The 22141-nt window shown below is 51.0% G+C and overlaps 1 protein-coding gene across 1 annotated transcript in view; it reads right to left on the bottom strand.

Annotated features, from left to right (window-relative positions):
• The window catches only part of LOC144931007 (retinal dehydrogenase 2-like), a 71732-nt gene extending 58199 nt beyond the window's left edge, over positions 1-13533 (bottom strand). The window contains exon 1 of the mRNA XM_078854865.1: positions 12893-13533. Within this exon, the coding sequence (XP_078710991.1) occupies positions 12893-13015 (123 nt within the window). The 5' untranslated portion in view covers positions 13016-13533. The remainder of the gene's footprint in view (positions 1-12892) is intronic.
• Between the last annotated feature and the right edge of the window lie 8608 nt (positions 13534-22141).

Here is a 22141-nt window from a genome sequence, read left to right as displayed (position 1 = left end):
TTTTATTGCTTAGCGTGGAGAGAAATATTGCGTGGGGGAAACCCGTGGCGTCTGCTCATCGATGCTGTTATTCTGCAAAAGCGAATCATGAATGGGTGTATTTAATTCCCTGCTCGTATAAAGGGTATCGCCCGATTAATGTGACAGTTGGCTGCAAATAAAGGATTTGAATTCACGAAATTGCCGGCAAACAACTGAGATTGCCTGCAACCGCGGGAAGTAACTTTTACAAAATATATATTCGTTTAAAGTTTCCCTTCGTTGAGAGCGACAGAATCTACTACATCAACGTAACATACGATGAGTATTCGTAATAATGAATATGACACATTTGCCTAAGGCCAAATTGATTAATCATCAAAGGTCATCCTCTAATCCATCGCTGGATGGGGTACCGACCATGCAGAATACCCACAATCCTTTGTCAATCAATCCACTGCTGGATGAAAACTGCTCAACACCGTAGCAAGTCGTGAATACAATTGCCTATCGATAGCATCCGGATTAAGAAGACGTATCTTCCCTGACCACCCCCCCCCCCCCACTAATTATTTAACAGAACAAAGTTGAGGGTGCGATATCTTTACTTTACTGAGAATATTGTACGTAGATATATATACACACACAGAAACAGACAGAGAGAAGGTAAAAAAAAATACATTGGAGTATTGTGGAAAGCAGATTCCGTACTCGGACAAACCACCCTCCCCCCTCCCCCCATGTCCTACACATCTGTGTAATAGAAACGGCATGTTCAGAGTGTGTTGGAAACATTGCCAGTTTGATCAGTCACAGCCGATGTGCGTTCATGTCAGATCTCATTTGACTCAACTGTAACACTACTAAAATTCATATCCTATTAACAAAAAGCACGTTCAAGCGCTTCTGTAATTTTTACATTTTACAATTTGGCTTCCGACAGATTTTATTATTGCTCGACACTGCAAACTAAACTAAATTATTTTAATTTTACCAGCTAAGGCCCACTGAGCTCGAAAGCTCCTTTTCAGAAGCGACCTGGCCACGAATGAGAGCTCAAGAAAGTGGCTTATCACGTGGACATTTATAGCAGACACATACTCTAAACGCACGTTTCTAAATATGGAGGAGAAAAAACGGAGGACCCGGAGAAAAATCCACGCGACCACGTGGAGAGAGACACGCAAACTCCAAATATACAGCAGGCGTCAGGGTCGGGATCGAATCCACAACCTCCCGTATACCAGGCGAGGTAGTTCAGTGTATAGTTCTTGATGTCACAGAGCAATTATTGCAAATAACCATACAGTATTAAATACTACTTTTAATTCCACGTTTTTTTTGTAAAGTATATATGCAATGTATTATAGAAAAGCATACAAATAACGCACACGTAATGAACGCCATAAATAGTATAGCCCACCGCTTAATGTGTATGCAGACATCAGTACATCGATGCGCGTGCACGCATGCACACATATATGTACAAAATACAGCCTTTGTATCTATCTGCTGATATATATCCATACTTCACCTCGTGGGTCATTGCAGATACATATAAGTATATTCACACGTGAATGAATGCACCACTCGTAAGCAAGCAAGTATTATAGCATTGCCTTTTACATCCACTGTTATAAATAAATAAAAACACGCCTTTCAGAAACATTGCATTCTTCTAAAATATATATGGTGGGCTAACGTTTCGGGTAATGGAGCTTCTTCAGGTTCAAACGGTACATTGTTTGCGAAACGTTTACAGATTCGAAACATGTAACTCTATTCAATCCGTTTAAAGTACAGCGTGTTACGCAATTAAACAATCAATCCGAGAGCCGAAAAAAACGAATCGATCTTTCTGGTGAAAACGCCGATATGTGTAACTGTACTGGCTCAAGGAGTCGGATGTTAGACGGTGCTCATTCGAGCAGGAAATACCCTTTGGATGCATCTTTTTAAATATATGTACAAGCAAACGTAACTAACATTTCGCCCGTACACTGGGATAGCAAACCGCGGAGCACAGCTTCGCGGTCGCGAGTACAAAGTACAAAATACCGCGGGTGCCGAATCGAAAACTCCCTCGGGGCATCACTGACGCGAGCCGCCGATTTGAAAGTGTAAAAGTAGCGAGGGGAGATACAGCGCAGATGGCGCGATTGATGGGCACGTGTACAAGACGAAGATGTCACGCGTTATAGCCTGAACAGACGATCGAGGCTAGCAACCACGCCCGGCCGCCTTTGCCTCCCCAAGTGACGATGTTTATACACGGAACCAGGTACTCATTTAAGGCCGAGTGGAACTAGGGGAGGCCCAGGACCGGTTCGGATGATGGTCACTGGCGTTGGCCGTGAGCGGGATTCGAACCCGGGTCGCCGGGTTCTAACCGCTACGCCACCGCTTCCACTTGCACACACGCGCACACGCGCGCGCGTACGCCGTTGCATCCCCTGTGAGTGAGTACAGATATGTTTGTGTGTATTCTACGTGTATTTGTGAATGTGGCTATACGCGCCTGGTGCTTGCAGGCCAAACCAGCCCATCGTGGGACGTTCCGGCCTTTAAGAGATGCTCGCTGACAGCACTTGCTCCAGCAGTCCGTTAGAGGCTACAGGAGGAGCTTTGTCTTTGTATGTAAAATGATGTTTTGCTTTATCAGCAAACGTTGGGGCCGAAACATTGTAATACTGTACATCAAAAGGCTGCGAATCAAGTAATGCGCAAGCTGTGCTTACGCGTCGTTTTACAACTATATTGTCCGACGTTTCGGGCAATAACCCTTCTTTCCCAGGGTGCAGTTTTTTCAGTCACGTGCAATGAGTGTTGTTTTAAGTGTATTGAAACTTGTCGGCTCGGCAGAATGAAGGCGCGTTATTGACGAAACAAGAATTGGGTGGGTGGCGTTCATATAATTTGGCAACCGGTTACCACGCTGGAAATTCCACGTTCGCATGACACAAATATTGTTATTTTTAAACATCGTCACCATTAGCGGCGGGGAGGCGGGGGGGGAGACATCCAAATGGCATCGGCGGTTTATTTTTGCGACACTTTGCTGACGAGACAAAAAACACCACCACACCTCGACCCAAGGTCGCTTTTGTTCGATAAAAAAAAAGATGCTTCAGGGAGAAAAGGCGCGAGTTGCAGAGGGAGGAGGGCCCCAGGAGAGACTGGGTGGATTAAATGTCATTTCCTTTCAGAGATTTAAACAAATCCTCTTCACCTACACTTATTTGTTTGCATGACACCGGCACACACGTGTGACACACGCACACACACACACGTGTGACACACGCATACACACGCACATACACACACACGTGTGTGTGTTAGCGTCAGCACGCCGTGCGCAATTTGCACAAAGACAAAGGTTCTCCCCCCCCCGTATTATAGCCGAAACAAACTGTTGGGGCAAGTGCTGTTAGCGAGTAACACCTATGAAGGCCGCCACGGCACACGAGGGGGTGGGTGGCCAGCACCACGCCCGGCCGCCTTTGTCACCCCCAGTGGCGATGTTTACACACCGCACCAGCTACTCATTTGAGGCTGAGTCGACCTAGAAGAGGTCCAGGACCGGTTCAGATAATCGTCACCGGTGCTGGCAGTGAGCGGGAATCGAACTCGGGTCGCCAGGTTCGTAGCGCAGCGTAGCGCTAACCGCGACACCACCGCCTCCCCACTCGCACACACAAAGGCAAATAGACATCCACCCCCCCCTCCCCGTACAGCCTACGCAGACTGTTGGGGCAAGTGCTGCTCTGCATGTTAGCGAGCACCTATAGAGAACCACACGGGCGCATGAGGTCAGGAGATGAGGCCAGTACCACGCCCGACTGCCTGTCAACAGCAGCCGGTACTGGTGTTTACACACCGCAGCGGGTAACTCACTTGAGGCCGAGTCAACCCAAGGGGGCGGCCCAGGTTCAGATATAAAAACGCCACCGATCTTCATGGTGACCGGGAACAGAAGAACACAGCACGGCTTAGCACGGCGCCACCGCTCCCCATACTCGCGCCTCCTATTGAGTCGTCACCATGCTACTTGTGCGGAGTCGTACCCCCCCCCCCAAAAAAAAGCATCGTGGTCATAATGTACTTTAATCTTTGGCGTTCGTCTTACGATGTGTATGTTGTAAGGAGGCGTCGATTCGTGGCTTCAGGTTGTTGGCGGAAGCAACGCAATCCTCCACGTGGTTTCCAGTCTCGGGCGACGGTAAACGCGTGGAATGACTGGCCGAGCGACTCGCATAGAGACTCATCGACATACGGAGATACCCCCAGAGACTCTGATAGTGACTCAAGCAGAGACCGATATTCTTCAAACGGAGACCATTGACTCGCACGGAGACACTTCAACTCGCACAGATGTATATTTGTAAATCAATGGGTCACGAGACGAACATGCAGTCGACCCACTGAGAAACTGGAATGCGCAGTCAGTGGCCCCATCGCCAGCCCCTTCTCCGGCAGACGGCCACTCGCAGCCACTCAGAAGCTCCGCTCTGGTTGAGCGCATCACCGGTGCAGCACCACCACCACCACAACCACGCGTTGCCTCCGTGATCTGATTAACCAATGAGTTCACCTTGCTAGGCGCTACTTGCACCCGAGGCTGGAAATCCCGACGGACTTATCTCAAGCGTTAAAAATATATCTAGATTGAAAACTCGTTTCTTTAGAACTGCTTTTGTTTGTTGTCCCCCCCCCCGCACATTCGATTCGCACGGTTGGCTACGTACGGTGCGAAAAAAGTTCAGCATACGTACATACGTAGCGAGAGTCGGGGTGTCACCACTGGTAGCCGAGGTAGACCGTTTACACATTGAGGACGACACCGGGGAATCGACGACTGTCGCGATTCATGGTCGCTGTTCGATAATCGATAATTATTTTTCGTATCGATTAACCGTCTCCTTTTGAAGGGACCTCATTATTGCAGGGTTTGTAGAACACCAGTCCTCCCGAACCGAACCACAACTACGCTACGTGTCTCCGAGTTGAACAATTTACTCCCCCCCCCCATTCAAATTAACTCGTCCCACACTCTACGCGCCTGATGATTGTTAAACACACGTCCCACGTGACGCGCAAAGCAATCAATGCAGTCTGAATCACGTAAACAAGTATTCCACGTACACTGACATCTCAATATTGATTTGAATAGGCTCTATTTACGCAAAAAGCGTGAATTGCTTAGCGCGTCACGTGGGACGTGTTTAACAATAATCGGGCGCGTGCAGCGTGGGACGAGTTAATTTGCATTTGAATGGGGAGTGAATTGGTACACGCGGAAGGGCGTAGTGTGTGGTGGTGGTGGGACCGCGAGGACTGGAGTTTGGGATAGTCATTAGCATCGCTTTGGAGAACACAAGTAACGCAATATATATAACAAACACGATACGAATGGCGATATAATCGAGATATAATCGATGCTTCCACAAGCGATTTACAAAGCACGGACCGTGAGGGCAGACGTCATTTGCAAGCGGTTGTGCAGAATCGCTCGCCCGCAAGTACGTACAACACGTATCATTTAGGCAGAGAGCGCGTGTGAAACTTGAAACATTGATTCCTACACACGCGATGCGATGCATAGGCGCATTGAGAAAAGTGTGCGACTCAATTTGGTGTGCGCACATTTTCTCTCTACGTAAAACAAATAGCAATTACTCTTTGTTTTTTTCGGTAAAGTCACGTAGGTCAAAAGTAAATAAATGAAAAACAACTAAATTCAATCACGACGTTTCGGAGGCAACACAAGCTTCCGTCTTCAGGTGGAACCGTTACAGACAAATTCACTGCGTCGTGATTTAATTTAGTTGTTTTTCATTTATTTATTTTTTACCTACGTGGCTTTACCGAAAAAATAAAAGAGTATGAATCCTTGCAGTCACGAAAACTTCAAATCTAGAACAAATGGCAATTGTCAGCCCTTTGTAAATCCACTGGTGTGGGTCGTGGGGGTTGTTTGACCATACTTCACCACGCTGATCACGGCAGGTACCCGACACGTCGTCGATTATGTTTAGATATATGCTTTTCCTTTCTAAGGCTGTGTTATTGACGACTGTGTCCAATTGAGTTTTGTTGTTGTTGTTGTGCGTACTTTCGGGCGAGTGATTTTGTACAGTCGCTTGCAACTGACGTCTGCTGTGGTAATCGCTTGTGGAAGAATCGATCATATCTCGATTATATCTCCATTCGTATATTGTTTGTTTTTGTAACGGGTTCACATGATCCCCTGGAGGCCGCTGCAGCTACAGTAATCACATTGCAAACATAATGATCATCGATTTTAATCGAATCGTGGCTCTTCGAATTAGAGAACTCTTCCGGACTGAAATCCCATTATCCCAGTCGACATTAAAAGATTCTGTAGGACCAATGTGAACATACATACAAAGCTATAGAAGCCATATATTCAATTAGATTCTAGATTTGAAGCTTTCGTGATTGCAAGCATTCATACTCTTAGGTTTTTTCGGTAAAGTCACGTAGGTAAAAGAGAAAATTAAAATTAATAAAAGTAATAATAGAAATAAAATACAGTAAATCTAGCTGTGACGGTCCCACCTGATGACGGAGACTTGTGTTGCCTCCGAAACGTCGTGATTTATTATTTTATTTTATTTATATTATTACTTTTATTAATTTTAAAACAAACATTTTACCTACGTGACTTTACCGAAAACACCTAAGAGTATTCAATTAGATATTTATGCATACTACAATGACAATGGACCCCTCCTCTGAAAAGGTCCAGTGCTCGAATCGTTCACTTTGTCCATATTGTAAATAAGAAAGGTGCAATGGATTTTGGCCAGGGGATCTCGCATCTGGAATGAACGACGGCTGATGGACGAGACTGGTGACGGAACAGCGGTCGAAGGGGCCGAACGGACGACCCCCGCAGAGCCGCGGCGATGAGTTCACTTCACGTGGACGTGAGCGAGATGGACAGTGGAATCGCATGACGGTTCGAGGCACCCTTCATCCAGCAGTGGAGAGACCACGGCTCATTGTGTAGGCGTTGCGGTGTTGCTCACAAGCATCGTCGCCACTGCCCGGACGCGGTCCCAGAGGTTTCCCATCGCCTCCGACGCCCCCCACCCCCCCCGACCGCCTCCTGTGAATTTGAACCCCTGCAGGGGATCTCCTGACCCCCTGCAACTTACGAATTTGACACGAGGCGACCGGGCTCGGAGTCGTTGCCGCGTCTCGCGGGGTCGCGACGACCCCTCCCCGTCTCTCACCCCGAGACACAACGCGAACCCATCCTTGTACAGATGCAAAGCGCCTCCCCCCCCCACATCGTCGCGCGTGCATCGCACGCTCTGCTCGCACGCCCGTGTGCATACGTGCATGTGTACTCTGGGCGGTTCCCTGCGGCTATGCCCGCTTGTCGTATTAACCGCATGAACACGAACCCTAGTTATTTCTAAAAGTGCCTTAGTCTGGCCATATGAACCTCGGGCAAAATGAGCGAACAATGCGATTCCTACGAGAAACCTTAGTCTAGCTCTCGTAGCCCCGGGCATTAACGCTGAACTCCCTTGGTCTGACTCTGTGATCCCGGGTCTTTATTAATATTGAACCGTAATAATCCTACTGAAGCCTTAGTCTGGCTCAATGATCCTCGGGCTTTGTGCATGCTGAACCAGAAGCATCCTCCAGAAGAAGCCTTGGTCTGCTTCCACGAGCCCACGGACATTCACAATGAACCGCCAAGCATGCTTGAATTAGCCTGAGTCTAACGTTGTCAGAAAGTTTACCGAGATCCAAAGAAAACGGCCAAATAACTCAATTGTCAGGGCCCTTGTTGAAAATAGTTTCGAGGCCCCGTTCTGCATTCCTTGATAAATAAATTACACCATTATTATAATTTAGTCTGCCTCTTTGCGCTCCATAGTTGCACTTAGTACACGTATTTATAAACAAGTGCCATGTTTGGCACTTGTGTTTAAATATGGACTATAGTCATGAACAGAAAATAATTATAATTTAACGGTAAATAGTAAGAGTCATCTGTGCATTGTGACGACATAACGCACCGCGTGCCAACTGTTTCACGATGACGGACACGCACTCAACGCGTGCGTGTACCATTGTGGCGCTTGCGGGATGTCCAACAAAGGACAATGCAGAAAAACAAATCCACGGGTTATACTCTACTTATATGTTCCCACGTCGATGCTCGCCTATGATGCGAAATTACACGACGGATGGTCCTTCAATCTAGCGGTGGATTGACAAAAAAGACTGCATGCAGGTACGTGTTTGTACGCGTGTGAACATCGTCACGAGGGATACAAAGGCGGCCGGGCGTGGTGCTTCGTGTGCCGTTCCAGCCTTAATAGGTGTTCGCGAACACCACTTTCCCCTGCACTTTGTGTGGCCTTCAGCGGGGGGGGGGGGACCTTTGTCTTTGTGCGTGTGTGCCCGTGAGAAGGGTTGCCGACGAGTAAACATCTCACGCCCACCTGTCCTCCACGAGTGACACCGCGCATGCACGTGTTGTCAAAAAATACACTGTGTGCACATCGAACGCGCCTTTTAAAGTTATACAATGCACAAGCGAAACAGACGCACGCATAGACGCGCAACACACACACGCACGAACATACAAAAATCAAAGATCCCCCGTATAGCCTTTAACGGACGGTTCGGGCAAGTGCTGTTCGCGAGCACCTATGAAGGTCGGAACGGCGCACAAGGGGGTGGGTGGCCAACACCACGCCCGACCGCCTTTGTCTCCCGAGTGGAAATGTTTACACATCGCACCAGGTACTCATTTTAGGCTGAGTCGACCTAGGGGAAGGCCTAGGACCGGTTCAGATAATCGTCACCGGTGTTGGTGGCCGTGAGCGGGGATCGAACTCGGGTCACCGGGTTTGTAGCTCAGCGCGCCAACCGCAACACGACCCCTACGCACGCACATTACACACACACATATACACACTCACGCAACCACTCATAGACAAAGTTACACATACATACATACAGACATGCACGCACACATACAGGCACGGATATAGTCGCGCACACACGCACTCACATAGTCACAAAGATCCCCCGTATAGCCTGAACAGATCTTTGGGGCAAGTGCTCGCGGAGTCGCGCACGCGTGTAACGGAATGTGCCGTTGACAGGAGGCAGAATATCCTCGGCGACTTCCTACGGAATAATTTTTGACAACGAGAACAGGACAGAAGTGGTGCGCCAAGGCACCACAAAGACAAAGATCCCCGGTATAGCCTGGACAGACTGTAGGGGCAAGTGCTGTTTGCGAGCACCTATAAACGGCCGGCACGGCATACGAGGGGGTGGGTAACCAGCACCACGCCCAACGCACACACACGCTGAGTTTCTTTTCGAGTATTCAAGCAAAATAACATTCGGAATATCGATAAAAAAATAGATATATTTGCGTACAATAATTTGACGTGTGCAAGTGCAGTAATTATTTCCTAGCTTGTCATTGCAAATCTAATGATGGGCATGTCCGTTAGACCGATTCATTGTCAACAGCAATGGCCCATCCACCGCCGGATTAGAGCCTCTCCCGCACACGTCGTGTTGGTCACCACGTGGGGAAGGGGGGAGGAGGGGCGGGCGGTTTACCATACTTCACCACGCTGGTCATTGTGTGTGTTCAGTTTGTTGTCCAACCCCTGTGTGTGCGTGTGTTCAGTTTGTTGTCCAGCCCCTCGCACCTCCGATTAGCGCGGTGTCCTACGTAGGGTGCGAAAGAAGTTCAAGACACGTGCAAATAAACATTTCCATGCGTAACGTAATGTTGTTCCTCTTTGTAATTGTGGCTGCCGCCAGAGTGCGCGTGTTAATTGCGAGCAGATTGCATGCGAGGTGGGACCAATGCTCTCGGAGCAACACAGTTTTGTTGTTGTTGTTCAGTTGTGTGTTTAAGGCTGAGCCGACCTAAAGGAAACCCACGCCATGTTCACGCACGAATTGATGCTGATGCTATTCGTATCCTGACCGGGGGAAAGTCTTTACATAAAAAACGCGAATTAGGTGACGCTCACCATTGAATTAAACTATCAATTGCTCTAGCCTAGCCACATGGTATTCTCGAATATCGGGGTATAGATATTTAGCTTGTTAGCGAGCACCTATTAAGGTTCACTCGCTTATATATTCACGCTTGTATATTCACAAATTGGGGTGTGTATTAATTTAACATATATACACAGACACATACGTGAACTCAAATGCAAATATCCCCTCGTATAGCCTTATAACAGATTTTTGGGGCACGTGCTGTTAGCGAGCACCTATGAAGGCCGGCACGCCACACGAGGGGGTGGGTGGCCAGCACCATGCCCGGCCGCCTTTGTCTCCCCAGTTGCAATGTTTACTACACACCGCACTAGGTACTCATTTGAGGCTGAGTCGACCTAGGGGGAGGCCCGGGACTGGTTCAGATAATCGTCACTGGTGTCGGCCGTGAGCGGGAATCGAACTCGGACCGTCGGGTTCGCAAAGCAGCGTAGCGCTGACCGCTGCACCACCGCTCCCCACGAGTGAACTCGTACATACACACGCACTGTGAACTCACAGGCAGTGAACTCTCTCACACACACACATAATTCCCACTCGAGGCCCTACCAAACGGCTGGGTAATTGTATGTATGTTGGACTTTTTTCGCACCGTACGTAGCCAGCCGTGCTAATCGGAGGTGTGGGGGGGGGGAAGGACAATTAGGCTAAATCCAGTGCCCGTGTGGTCAACGCGAACACATCCACTCATTTCCATTAAAAGACAACAACGTTGACACGTCGACATTCACGCACGAACACCACAACACATTATCGTCTAATCATCGCGTGCGTTCAGGAGCGAAGTGCCAACGTCGAGGTCTGCTCGCCAGGGGCTTCGCGTGACGGCTTGCGTCGTTTCGCGACTCCTCCAGTGCGGAGAGCGAAGACCGCATGTCGTTCGCTTTGCGGTCCACGGTGTGTGGGTTTGCGTGGTCACAGTCGCGCTGCTGTGGCCGGTGTCTGTAACGTTTCGTTCACCACGAGAGTCCGTCACCCCTGATACGGGTGGTTCTTCACCTGGAGGTTGCACGTTCGCACTCCATGCGTGTGCGGGACGTGGCCAGATTTTTTTTTATATTTTAAAGGAAGGTAAATTCTCGAAAAGACTAATTTGGCACGGCAACGTCGGTACAACTTCCACTTTGTTTCGTGAAACCCTCCGCATTTATTAAGATACTACTTCGTTTTAAGCGATTGTGAATCAAAGGGGTGCAAGGTTGCGGTGAAGAGTAAGAACCCACACTGCCTCATGCCCTCGAGGCCGCTACGATGGAAGCAGTGCCGGATGAAGCTAGTGCGGGGCCTGTAGAACATGCTATAAAGGGGCCCTGAATAAATAAATAAACGTAAATATTAAAACACCAATGTTTTTCTTGCATAGTAAAGTAATTGTATTTTTTAATTTGCTATACAGCCAGATAATACGACAAATCGCTAACCTTAAACACCCAATCGTTCTTAAAAGTTGAAGGGCGGTATCGTACTATAGTAATAGAGCAAGTGCAGAATCACTGAACCGGAATTGATAGCTTGAAAGCGTTTAGCGCGGGTCCCTTGAAAGTGCAGGGCCCGTAGCTACTTCATATGTAGCATTAGTTACTACACATGTAGCTACTTGTGCTACCAGGATCATCCGGAACTGGATGGAAGCGTGGTCATCACGCGGGACGCTCACGCACGCCACGCGCTCCGAGCCGGAGAGAGACCCACGCAATGCGGAGAGACCCACGCACTCCCCTCCTCCCCCCGGTGGATCACCATCCACCACCCGCTTGGCCTTAAGAAGATCTCTCACGCACCTGTGAAGAAGGGGCCATTGCCCGAAACGTCGCCTATGATTCTGATGTTTTTTTAATGCCGCACGCGGTGCTATTGGCGAATGCGTCGCGTTGTTTTTGTTTCTTCCGCTAATTGTGTGTTGCGCACCGCAGCAAAAGCAACAGCAGCATCACCACCAACGTAATTTGTTTAGCTTGGTGTAAGTGGTGTAAGTGCAGTAGAGATCACGCACTCACCTACCTCGGTCCCTCGACTCTCTATCTCTCACGCCTTCTCACGCACGCGCCTTTGGGGTGTGTGTGCATCGACCAATTGGCTATGCATTGCGGTATCGCTCACACACTTACACACACCCACACTCACACACACTCACTCACACACCCACACTCACACACACTCACACACCCACACTCACAAACACTCACATAAACACACCCACACACACTCACACAAACACACCCACACTCACACACACTCACACAAACACACACACCCCCACACTCACACACACCCACACACACACACTGACTCACGCGCTCACGACAGTATGTTAACCCACTCGCGCGCATATTCAGTGGCGTAACGTGATCGGCATGGGCCCTGCTTCCAGGAATTAAATGTCCCCTCCCCGTTCATCCAATGATCTCCCCCTTCATCTCCGTAGCTCCCCGCGCCTAGGCCCCTCTGGCCCATGCAGCCCCTGTGCAGTTGCACCGCCTGCGCACTCGATAGCTACGCCACTGAGCGCACTGTCACTCGCGCGCGTCGCTGCATCACTCACGCGCCGTGCTGTATGGCTCACTCACTCACTTACTCACTCATTCACTCGCTCACTCACTCATTCACTCATTCACTCGCTCACTCGCTCGCTCACTCACTCATTCACTCGCTCACGCACCGTGATGTATGGCTCACTCACTCGCTCGCTCACTCCCTCGCTCGCTCATTCACTTGCTCACTCGCTCGCTCACTCGCTCGCTCGCTAAACTCACTCACGCACGCACCCTGCTCTATGGCTCGCTCGCTCACTCACTCACTCGCTCACTCTCTCTCACGCACTCTCACGCACCTTGGTGTACCGCGCGCGCAGGTCCCGCACGGGACTCGGTGGGACCCCGGGAAGCGAGGCGAGGAGTCCCGCCAGCCCCGCCTGCGCCGCGTCCCCGCCCGGCACCTCCGCGCCTCCAGACATCTCCTTCTCCTCCTTCTCCTGCCGCTGCTGCTGCCGCTGCTGTTCGCCCCTCTCTGACGCCGAGTTCGCCTCCTCACCCTGGCTACAGCCTGCGCCTGCTTTTGCTGCTGATGCTGAGAGTGCTGCTGATGCTGTCAATGTTGGTGATGGTGCTCCTGCTGCTGGTGGTGGTAGTGGTGGGTAGTCTTGCTGTTGTTGATTGGCTGAATGTATAATACTTGTCTATACGTTCACACACTCACCACAGCGGTACAATGCACCGTGAAATGAATGCAATGGACGTGTATACGCGATTATTTTCCCCGTGTGGTTATGCAACGACGGAGACTTTGATTCTGCGTAGATTTGTGTACGTGTGTGTGGAGGGGTCGTGTCTCTCTGCCCGTCGTCTCTGTCCCTCTGCGTTGTCTCTCGAGAAGGATGTCTCACTCGGTCGGTGCCTCGTGTCGTAGCGAGAGAGCGCGCGCGCGCGATCTCTTATAGAGCGCGCAGTGGCGAACACGCGTCCTCGCCAGAGCGCGTGATTGGGCGGGCGCTTCCGTTTGTATCTTCTACCCCCACCCCACCATCTACCCCCCCACCCTCTACCCCCCCACCCTCTACCCCCCCACCATCTACCCCCCACCCTCTACCCCCCACTCTCTACCCCCCCACCCTCTACCCCCCACCATCTACCCCCCAACTGCTACGGCCCCCCCACCCTCTACCCCCCACCCTCTACCCCCCCTACCCTCTACCCCCCCCCCACACTCTACCCCCCACTCTCTACCCCCCACCTACTACCCTTCACCCTCTACCCCCCATTCTCTACCCCCCTACCCTCTACCCCCCCCACCCTCTACCCTCCACTCTCTACCCCCCACCTTCTACCCCCCACCCTCTACCCCCCACCTTCTACCCCCACCCTTTACCCCCTCCCACCCTCTACCCCCCACTCTTTACCCCCCCTACCCTCTACCCCCCCCCCCCACTCTCTACCCCCCACCTTCTACCCCCCACCCTCTACCCCCCACCTTCTACCCCCCCCACTCTCTACCCCCCACCTTCTACCCCCCCACCCTCTACCCGCCCACCCTCTACCCCCCCACCTTCTACCCCCCACCTACTACCCCCCACCCTCTACCCCCCACTCTCTACCCCCCCCCCCCACCCTCTACCCTCCACTCTCTACCCCCCACCTTCTACCTCCCACCCTCTACCCCCCACCTTCTACCCCCACCCTTTACCTCCCCACCCTCTACCCCCCCACCCTCTACCCCCCCACCCTCTACCCCCCCACCTTCTACCCCCCAACTGTTACGGCCCCCACCACCACCACCCAACGATTCTTGCCACGAGCCCCCCGTTGTCACCCACCCACCCACACGCACACCCACCCACCCACACGCACATCCACCCACACGCACACCCACACGCACACCCACCTACACGCACACACGCACACCCACCCACACGCACACCCACCCACACGCACACACACACACCCACGCACACCCACCCACACGCACACACACCCACACCTACACGCACACACGCACACCCACCCACCCACACGCACACGCACACACGCACACGCACACCCACACGCACACCCACCCACACGCACACCCACACGCACACCCACCCATCCACACGCACATCCACCCACACGCACACCCACCCACTCGCACGCACACCCACCCACACGCACACACGCACACCCACACGCACACCCACCCATCCACACGCACATCCACCCACACGCACACCCTTCCTACTCGCACGCACACCCACCCACCCACACGCACACCCACCCACCCACACGCACACCCACCCACACGCACACACGCACACCCACCCACACGCACACCCACCTACACGCACACACGCATACCCACCCACACGCCCACACGCACACCCACCCACACACACCCACACACACGCACACCCACCCACACCCACCTACACACACGCCCACACACACCCACACACACCCACCCCCGTTCCATCTTCGCCATAGCCAACCGCGACGACGACTGTCGCCACTGCCGATTCGCAACTCATACCGAGCGAGCGTCGTCATCGACAACAACCGCCACCACGACGCTCACCACCACCACCAAACACATCGCTATCGTCAGCAGCACCACCAACCCTACCACAGCACTCACTACCACCACCGCCAGTCGACCACCTAACACGATTCCAACCACTATCAGCTAACTCACACCCACCATCAACACAATCACCTACTACGACACCAACCCTCAGCAAACCACGCATTACAACAGCAACCATTACCGCGATAACGACCATCACCACCACCACCAAACTCACCGCCTACCACCAATACGAATACCTACTACCACGACTACCATCACAATCACCACCAATAACCAATAAACTGACTCTCAACATCACCAACGCCCTACACCCTGAGCAAGCTGCAACAGGCGAGCGTCTGCCTGAAAATGCATCTGTAAAGCCACACAATTCATCTGTATGGTCGCACAATTAATCTGTAAGGCTACACAATTCATCTGTAAGGCCACAATTCATCTGTAAGGCCACACAATTCATCTGTAAGGCCACACAATCCATCTGTAAGACCACACAGTTCATCTGTAAGGCCACACAATTCATCTGTAAGGCCACACAATTCATCTGTAAGACCATACAGTTCTTCTGTAAGGCCACACAATTCATCTGTAAGACCACATAATTCATCTGTAAGGCCACAATTCATCTGTAAGACCACACAGTTCATCTGTAAGGCCACAGAATTAATCTGTAAGGCCACAAGATTCATCCGTAAGACCACACAGTTCATATGTAAGGCCGCAAAGTTCATCTGTAAGGCCACATAGTTCATCTGTAAGGCCACAATTCATCTGTAAGGCCACAATTCATCTGTAAGGCCACACGATTCATCTGTAAGACCACACAGTTCATCTGTAAGGCCACACAATTCATCTGTAAGACCACACAGTTCATCTGTAAGGCCACACAATTCATCTGTAAGACCACAATTCATCTGTAAGGCCACAATTCATCTGTAAGGCCACACAGTTCATCTGTAAGGCCACATAATTCATCTGTAAGGCCACACAGTTCATCTGTAAGGCCTCACAATTCATCTGTAAGGCCACACAATTCATCTGTAAGGCCACAATTCATATGTAAGGCCACAATTCATCTGTAAGGCCACACAATTCATCTGTAAGGCCACAATTCATCTGTAAGACCACACAATTCACTGGGAATCTTGAAAAGCCTCGAGTGAGCTTCGCTGAGACAGTCGCTCTGTTACCTACTTGTATACAGTACCCAGGGTTTCATCATCATCATCACCAGCCATGATCAATCCACTGCTGGATGAAGTCCTTCCCAAGCCGTCACGATCGAACAATCCCGTTGTCACCTCCTACACATGCGCCGATTCCGTCGCTCCATCTCCACGTCGGGCGAGCTTCAGGGCGCGTTACGTCTCATGTGGCTGCTCTCACTCCGCCACGAACGAATCTTGAGACTGGGTGAGACGTTCCTAGGTGAATCAACGGTTCGCGCATTGACCTAGGGCAGGCGATCGGCAACCAAATTAACAAGAAGAGCTATTTTTTCTAGATTTGAAGTTGTCGTGACTGCAAGGATCCATACTCTTTGGTACTTTCGGTAAAGTCACGTAGGTAAAAAAAAAATAAAAGGACATTTTTATTATTTTTTTAGCTATTTGACTTTACCGAAAGAACCAAAGAGTAAAGAGCTATTTTCTTCTTTCAATTCGGTGGTAACAAAAAACATAAATAAACCCTCGATATTTCAAGAGCCACAATGCGATGTGAATACGAGACGGTGGGTCCTTAATGCAATTATGTCACGAAGCGGTCGTTAAAGAGCCGCACACGACTAGGGAGACGAAGGTTGCCAACCCCCTGAACGAGGGAGATCCGGCGACCATGGCCAACATCAGGAACGAGTTGATAACCGACGCGGTGCCGAGCACTTGAACTAGACCAAGCAGCCCGCATAGACCCGCGTGGTGAAGTATAGTAACACAGCGCCATCCGCCAAATACACCATGTCCGTGGCGGGTTGCTTTCATCCAGCGGTGGATCGATTGAAAGGGCAGTAAATGAGCAACATTGCGTTATTTGTTCGAGACACCGAGGCAGCTGATAGCGGGGCGCATGGATGTTGCGCGAATATTGCGACTCAACAAACACCCAAACCATGCATGGCACGGTTTGGGTGCCCTCCTCTCCTCCTGTACCGCCCCCCCCCCCCTCGCCGCCGCCACCCCCAGCTCACATTTTCTGGGGGAAAAACATTCCCCGTCTCGCCCGCTCCTTTCCCGCTTCACCCCCCCCCCTCCTCTCCCCCCCACGTGTCCCACTCCGAGGCTCCTGGGTCGACGCAGGAGGTCGCTTAAATTTCGACTCATTAGGGTCGTGGCGCTTAAATTTCGACTCATTAGGGTCGTGGCGCGCGTCCCGGATAATCCAATAAAGTAAATCCGCCTCTGTAGTCGGGGGCTATTGCAACCGCCGCTGGCTCCGCTTTTGCCTTCCCCCCGCCGCCTCGTCTCCTCGCCTCTGTGCTCGTGAAGATACAGCAGCAATGAGCCTGATGTACTGTCGCCCGTATTCTTGTTTGCGTGCGATTACGCCGAGGAACACGAGAAAGGGGTGCCACAGAGGTCGCAAACGGGTTTTGATTCCTTACCCGTACCCGGCCGCACCAGGGTTGCAAACGGTTACCCGTACCCGTACCCGGCTGGGTACGGGTACCCGTACGCTACCCGTACCCGTACCCTACCCGAAATGAGTGACAAACGGTTACTCACCGGTGACTCACGGCCTACCCGTACCCGTACCCGGCCGCACCAGGGTCTCAAACGGCTAGCCGGGTATCGGGTAGAGTACGGGTATCGGGTACCGGGTTGCGACCTCTGGGGTGCCAGTAGCAAGGGGTTGGAGTGGGAGGCGTAGCGGGGAGGGGGGTGGGGGTTAGGGGTTGTGGGGGGGGCTGCTCGAATGGGTCGCCGGCCCGAATTGTTGGAAGCGAAGAAAGTCGTGGAAGTGGTGGGGCGGTGCCGACGCCGCAGAATCTGGGAGGAGTGGAGTGGGTGGCGGGGGGGGGGCACTTTGCCCCGGGCGACTCAATGTCTACGTCTCTACTCCTGATTGTCTTACCCCCCCCTCCCCCCCCACTCGCCAGCCCGCACCACACTTAATTTCTGTTGGTAACTCTCGCAGAAAGCATTGCACCACCTTGTGTCCGTGTCGGAGGACGCTCTCTGGAAGGTGCCCACGTCACGGAACGACTTCTTAGATACTCTTTGGTTCTTTCGGTAAAGTCACGTCGGTATAAAATACAATAAATCACGACGTTTCGGGTGCAACACAAGCGTCTTAGATCCCCTTCACGCAAACTCTGGAAGCGGGTTTGTCCCCCACGGGTTCATCAGTTGCACGCTTAAATAAATAAATTAGCATTAATTAAAATCAAACCGATAGGCCAATGGGTCGTTTAGTCTTGACGATATTCCATATACGTTATACGTGTGAACATACGGACCTGATGTCGAATTTGATACAATTATTATTTAACTACCCAAAATGCCCCTCCACTTCAGTGCCCAGCGCGTGTTTTTTTTCGTGCCTTCTTTAATCAGCCCGTGTCCCTACGTGGGCTCCACATTCCCAGACCTCCCTTGCAAATTAAAGACCTTGAATTTCAATGGGCTTCTTCTACTCGCGCCGCCTCGTGAACAAGGGAAATCAGTCAAAGTGTTGTCGGGAGGGCGTGAAGGGGAACCTCACTCTGACAACGTGGCCTCGTCACCTGTAGCTGTGCCACAGCACCCCCCCCCCCCAGCAGTGCAGGGGGTCTGGGGGGCGAGGGAGGTGGTGGGGGGGGGAAGTGGGGGCGGTCGATCGTTGGTGGCAGGGGTTGAGGTGCTAAACGTGTGTTGACCACGTTTATTGAAATCGACTTGTGTGCTCATTTGCAGCAGCAGCAGCATCTTGATCAGGGACAGCAGCAGCCATGATCTATCCACTGATGGATGAATTGAGTTTCGTAATATACAGCGTTTTGTATATTACGGCGATCATCTAGCGCCTGCACAAGAACTCACTCTCCTCGCTCCATCTCCCCGGTCGACGTCCTCTCTCTCTCTCTCGTGCACATTCTCGTCCCCTCTTAGCAAGGCGGCCTGTCCAATCCCGCTTAATTCTAGATTTGAAGCTTTCGTGACTGCAAGGATTGAAGTTCGAGACATCGTGTTAATGGCTAACATAACTTAGCGGGATTGATACTCTTATGTTTTTTTGGTAAAGTCACGTAGGTAAAAAAATAAAATTAAAATTAATAAAAGTAATAATAGAGATAAAATAAAATAATAAATCATATTTTTTACCTACGTGACTTTACCGAAAAAACATAAGAGTATCAATCCCGCTTAGTTTTGTTAGCCATTAACATGATGTCTCGAACTTGAGTTTTGTTTCTCTCTCTCCCGTTAATCCACGTGCTCCGCTTCTGTTGGCCCTAGTTGTTAACTGCACGCACGGAACATCTGCCCGCTTAAATTCTTGGCGCAATTTTGTTTTAGCTTTTGTTCCGGTTTCTTCGTGCTGTCATCAGTCACCCTCCGAACATATCTCGCGTTCCTTGTCGCGGGCAACGGCCCCGCCAAACATGCGGAGTCAATAACTCGCCCGGACGGAGAGCGGCCGCTCGCGTTCGACCTCGTAAGCTCAGCTGGTCAGGTTCGAACCATGGTCAGTATTTTTACGAAAGACTCCCTGGCAAAGACCACGTGTGTGTACGTGGGCTTGGTGCTGCAGTGTGGCCGGGAGATGGCGGCACAGCAATGGATTCGTGAGACCCATCGGTTTTTCTCCTCCCCACGCGGGAGCCAAGCCTCTCATGAATGGAGTTGGCCACATCACCAATGTGGCAGCTTCGATTAGCCCGGTTGGCATACGTACGGTGCGTAAGAAGTTCAGCATATATGTACAGGACCCTCCTGAAAAAAACGTGTCTTCCGACCCAGTGTGACTTTCCAGGCTACGTAACTTCGCGCAAAAAGAGCGAAACAGGAAAACATCTCCACATATCTGGTTGTCGCCTGATGAAGCTAATTGTAATTACTGGCGAAACGTCGTACTCAGATTGTAAATGTTGTGGATTGGCTCCAGGCTCTCCAGACACACCGGTTAGTGCTGTACTAGTAAGGAATTGGCATGTTCTGTTTACGTGACAAACCTTACTAGTTGGCTGTCGGGTGGTGGCAGGTTTTAAGACACATTTAAAAAGTTCACGCGATCTAACCGAAAAAAAATCTGTGGTATGGATGATATTGGTCGCGAAAGCCTACTACATGTTAAACTAATAAGGCAGTACATTTTCTTGCTGTGCTTTTCACACCTGACGATCATCGCTTGTGTTGCAATCGAAACGTCGTGATAATTTTTGTTGTTTTATTTATATTATTTTATTATTTCTCTTCTACGTGACTTTACCAAAAGAACCAAGAATATGAATCCCTGCAGTCACGAAAGCTTTAAATCGTAATAAGGCAGTGTTTGTCATTATTAACAGAGCCGTAGAGTCCACCAAATCAACACGGAATGAGCGCGATCTCGTCCAATCTCGGAAGCTAAGCAGGTCATCAGCCTGCGTAGAGCTCGAATTGTGGTGACCACCGCAGCTTGTTGGAGGTGGCTTACGGTTCCGTCCAAGCAGATCCCCATGCGAAGCGAATGCCAAGCCGGTCGGTGCGTACGTCACTGTGTGTGTGTGCGCGAGCACGCCGCCAGAGTGTAAGCGGTGAGCGCTACGATGCACTACGAACCTGGCACAACCCGAGCACCGATTCCCGCTCACGGCCAACATCAGTGACGGTTGTCTGAACCGGTCCTGGGCCTCCCCTAGGTCGACTCAGCCTCAAATTAGTACCTGGTACAATGCGTCAACATTGCCACTTGAGAGAGATAAAGGCGGCCGGACGTGATAATGGCCACCACCCCCCCCCCCCCCCCCTGTTCGGTCTTCCCAGGTGCTGCTCGCTAACAGCACTTGCCCCAAAAGTCTGTTGAAGGCTATACGGGGAGGCGGGTGGTGGGAATCTTTGGCTGTGTCTTTGTGCGCGCGACTAGCTTCATTGAAACTTTCTCAACACCGTGCACGCGCGTGATGATGATGTAGGGTGAGTGGTGGGTGGTGGTCTTGACGTTTTCGGCGCGTCTTTATAGTTCAGAGAATACGTTTAAACAGAAGCGGAGAAGAGATCTCGGTTAATATTATTATGACAGGGAGCGGGAGGAACTCGCTCAAGCGAAGCCAATGAAGGCGCTGGTGCTTAGAGACCCCCGTCTCATCGAGCCCCCCCCCCACGCCCCCGCTCCCCCAGGTGGCGGTGACGCTGATGAATCGACAACAACCGGAGAGAGATGTTTGTTTTCCTTCTCGTGATTTGTGTCGAGTACCGAGGACGGTGTTTGTTTGGGATCATTTTAAAAGGCGTCCCCGACAAATAGGAAAAGGTGGTGGAGAAGAAGGGGGGGGGGGGGGGGGTTGGGAGCGAGGGATGCGAAGGGTGCATGGTGGTGGAAGTCGGTTCGAGGGGGTGCGGGAAGAGATAATAATCTCCATCGCCTGGTAGGCAGGAGGTCGTCGGCTTCATCACAACCCTGACGCCTGCTGTATATTTGGAGTTTGCACGGTCTCTCTCCCTGTGGTCGCGTGGACTTTTCTCCGGATCCACCGGGTTTTTCCCTCCACATCGAGAAACGTGCGTTTCGAGTATTTTTCCTGCTATTCATTTCCACGTGATAAGCCACTTCGTTCAGCTATATTTCTCGGTGGGCCTTATCTTGTGAAATAAAAAGTTTAGTTTCATATCTAGTTGTTTTGATTTATTTTACATCATGGGACCTCCTTTGCGAGTACCAAAATATGAGAATAAGTTTTTCCCCTTTTTTCTGGCTACAAAACAGGTGTTGAGTTGTTAAAACACGAAAATTAAACCTTTTTACAATGAATCATGTCTTGCTTTATTTTATTCACCAAGGCAAAGTCTCACAGAGTTTCAATCTCAAACAGGATCCTCCTGCCATTTGGGATGTCTAGCCCATGCCA

The sequence above is a fragment of the Lampetra fluviatilis genome, chromosome 3 (genome assembly GCF_964198595.1).
Source record: "Lampetra fluviatilis chromosome 3, kcLamFluv1.1, whole genome shotgun sequence".
In the NCBI taxonomy this organism is placed as follows: Eukaryota; Metazoa; Chordata; class Hyperoartia; order Petromyzontiformes; family Petromyzontidae; genus Lampetra; species Lampetra fluviatilis.
The sequence above is the reverse complement of the archived record's forward strand: the minus strand, read 5'-3'. Positions and strand labels throughout refer to the sequence as shown.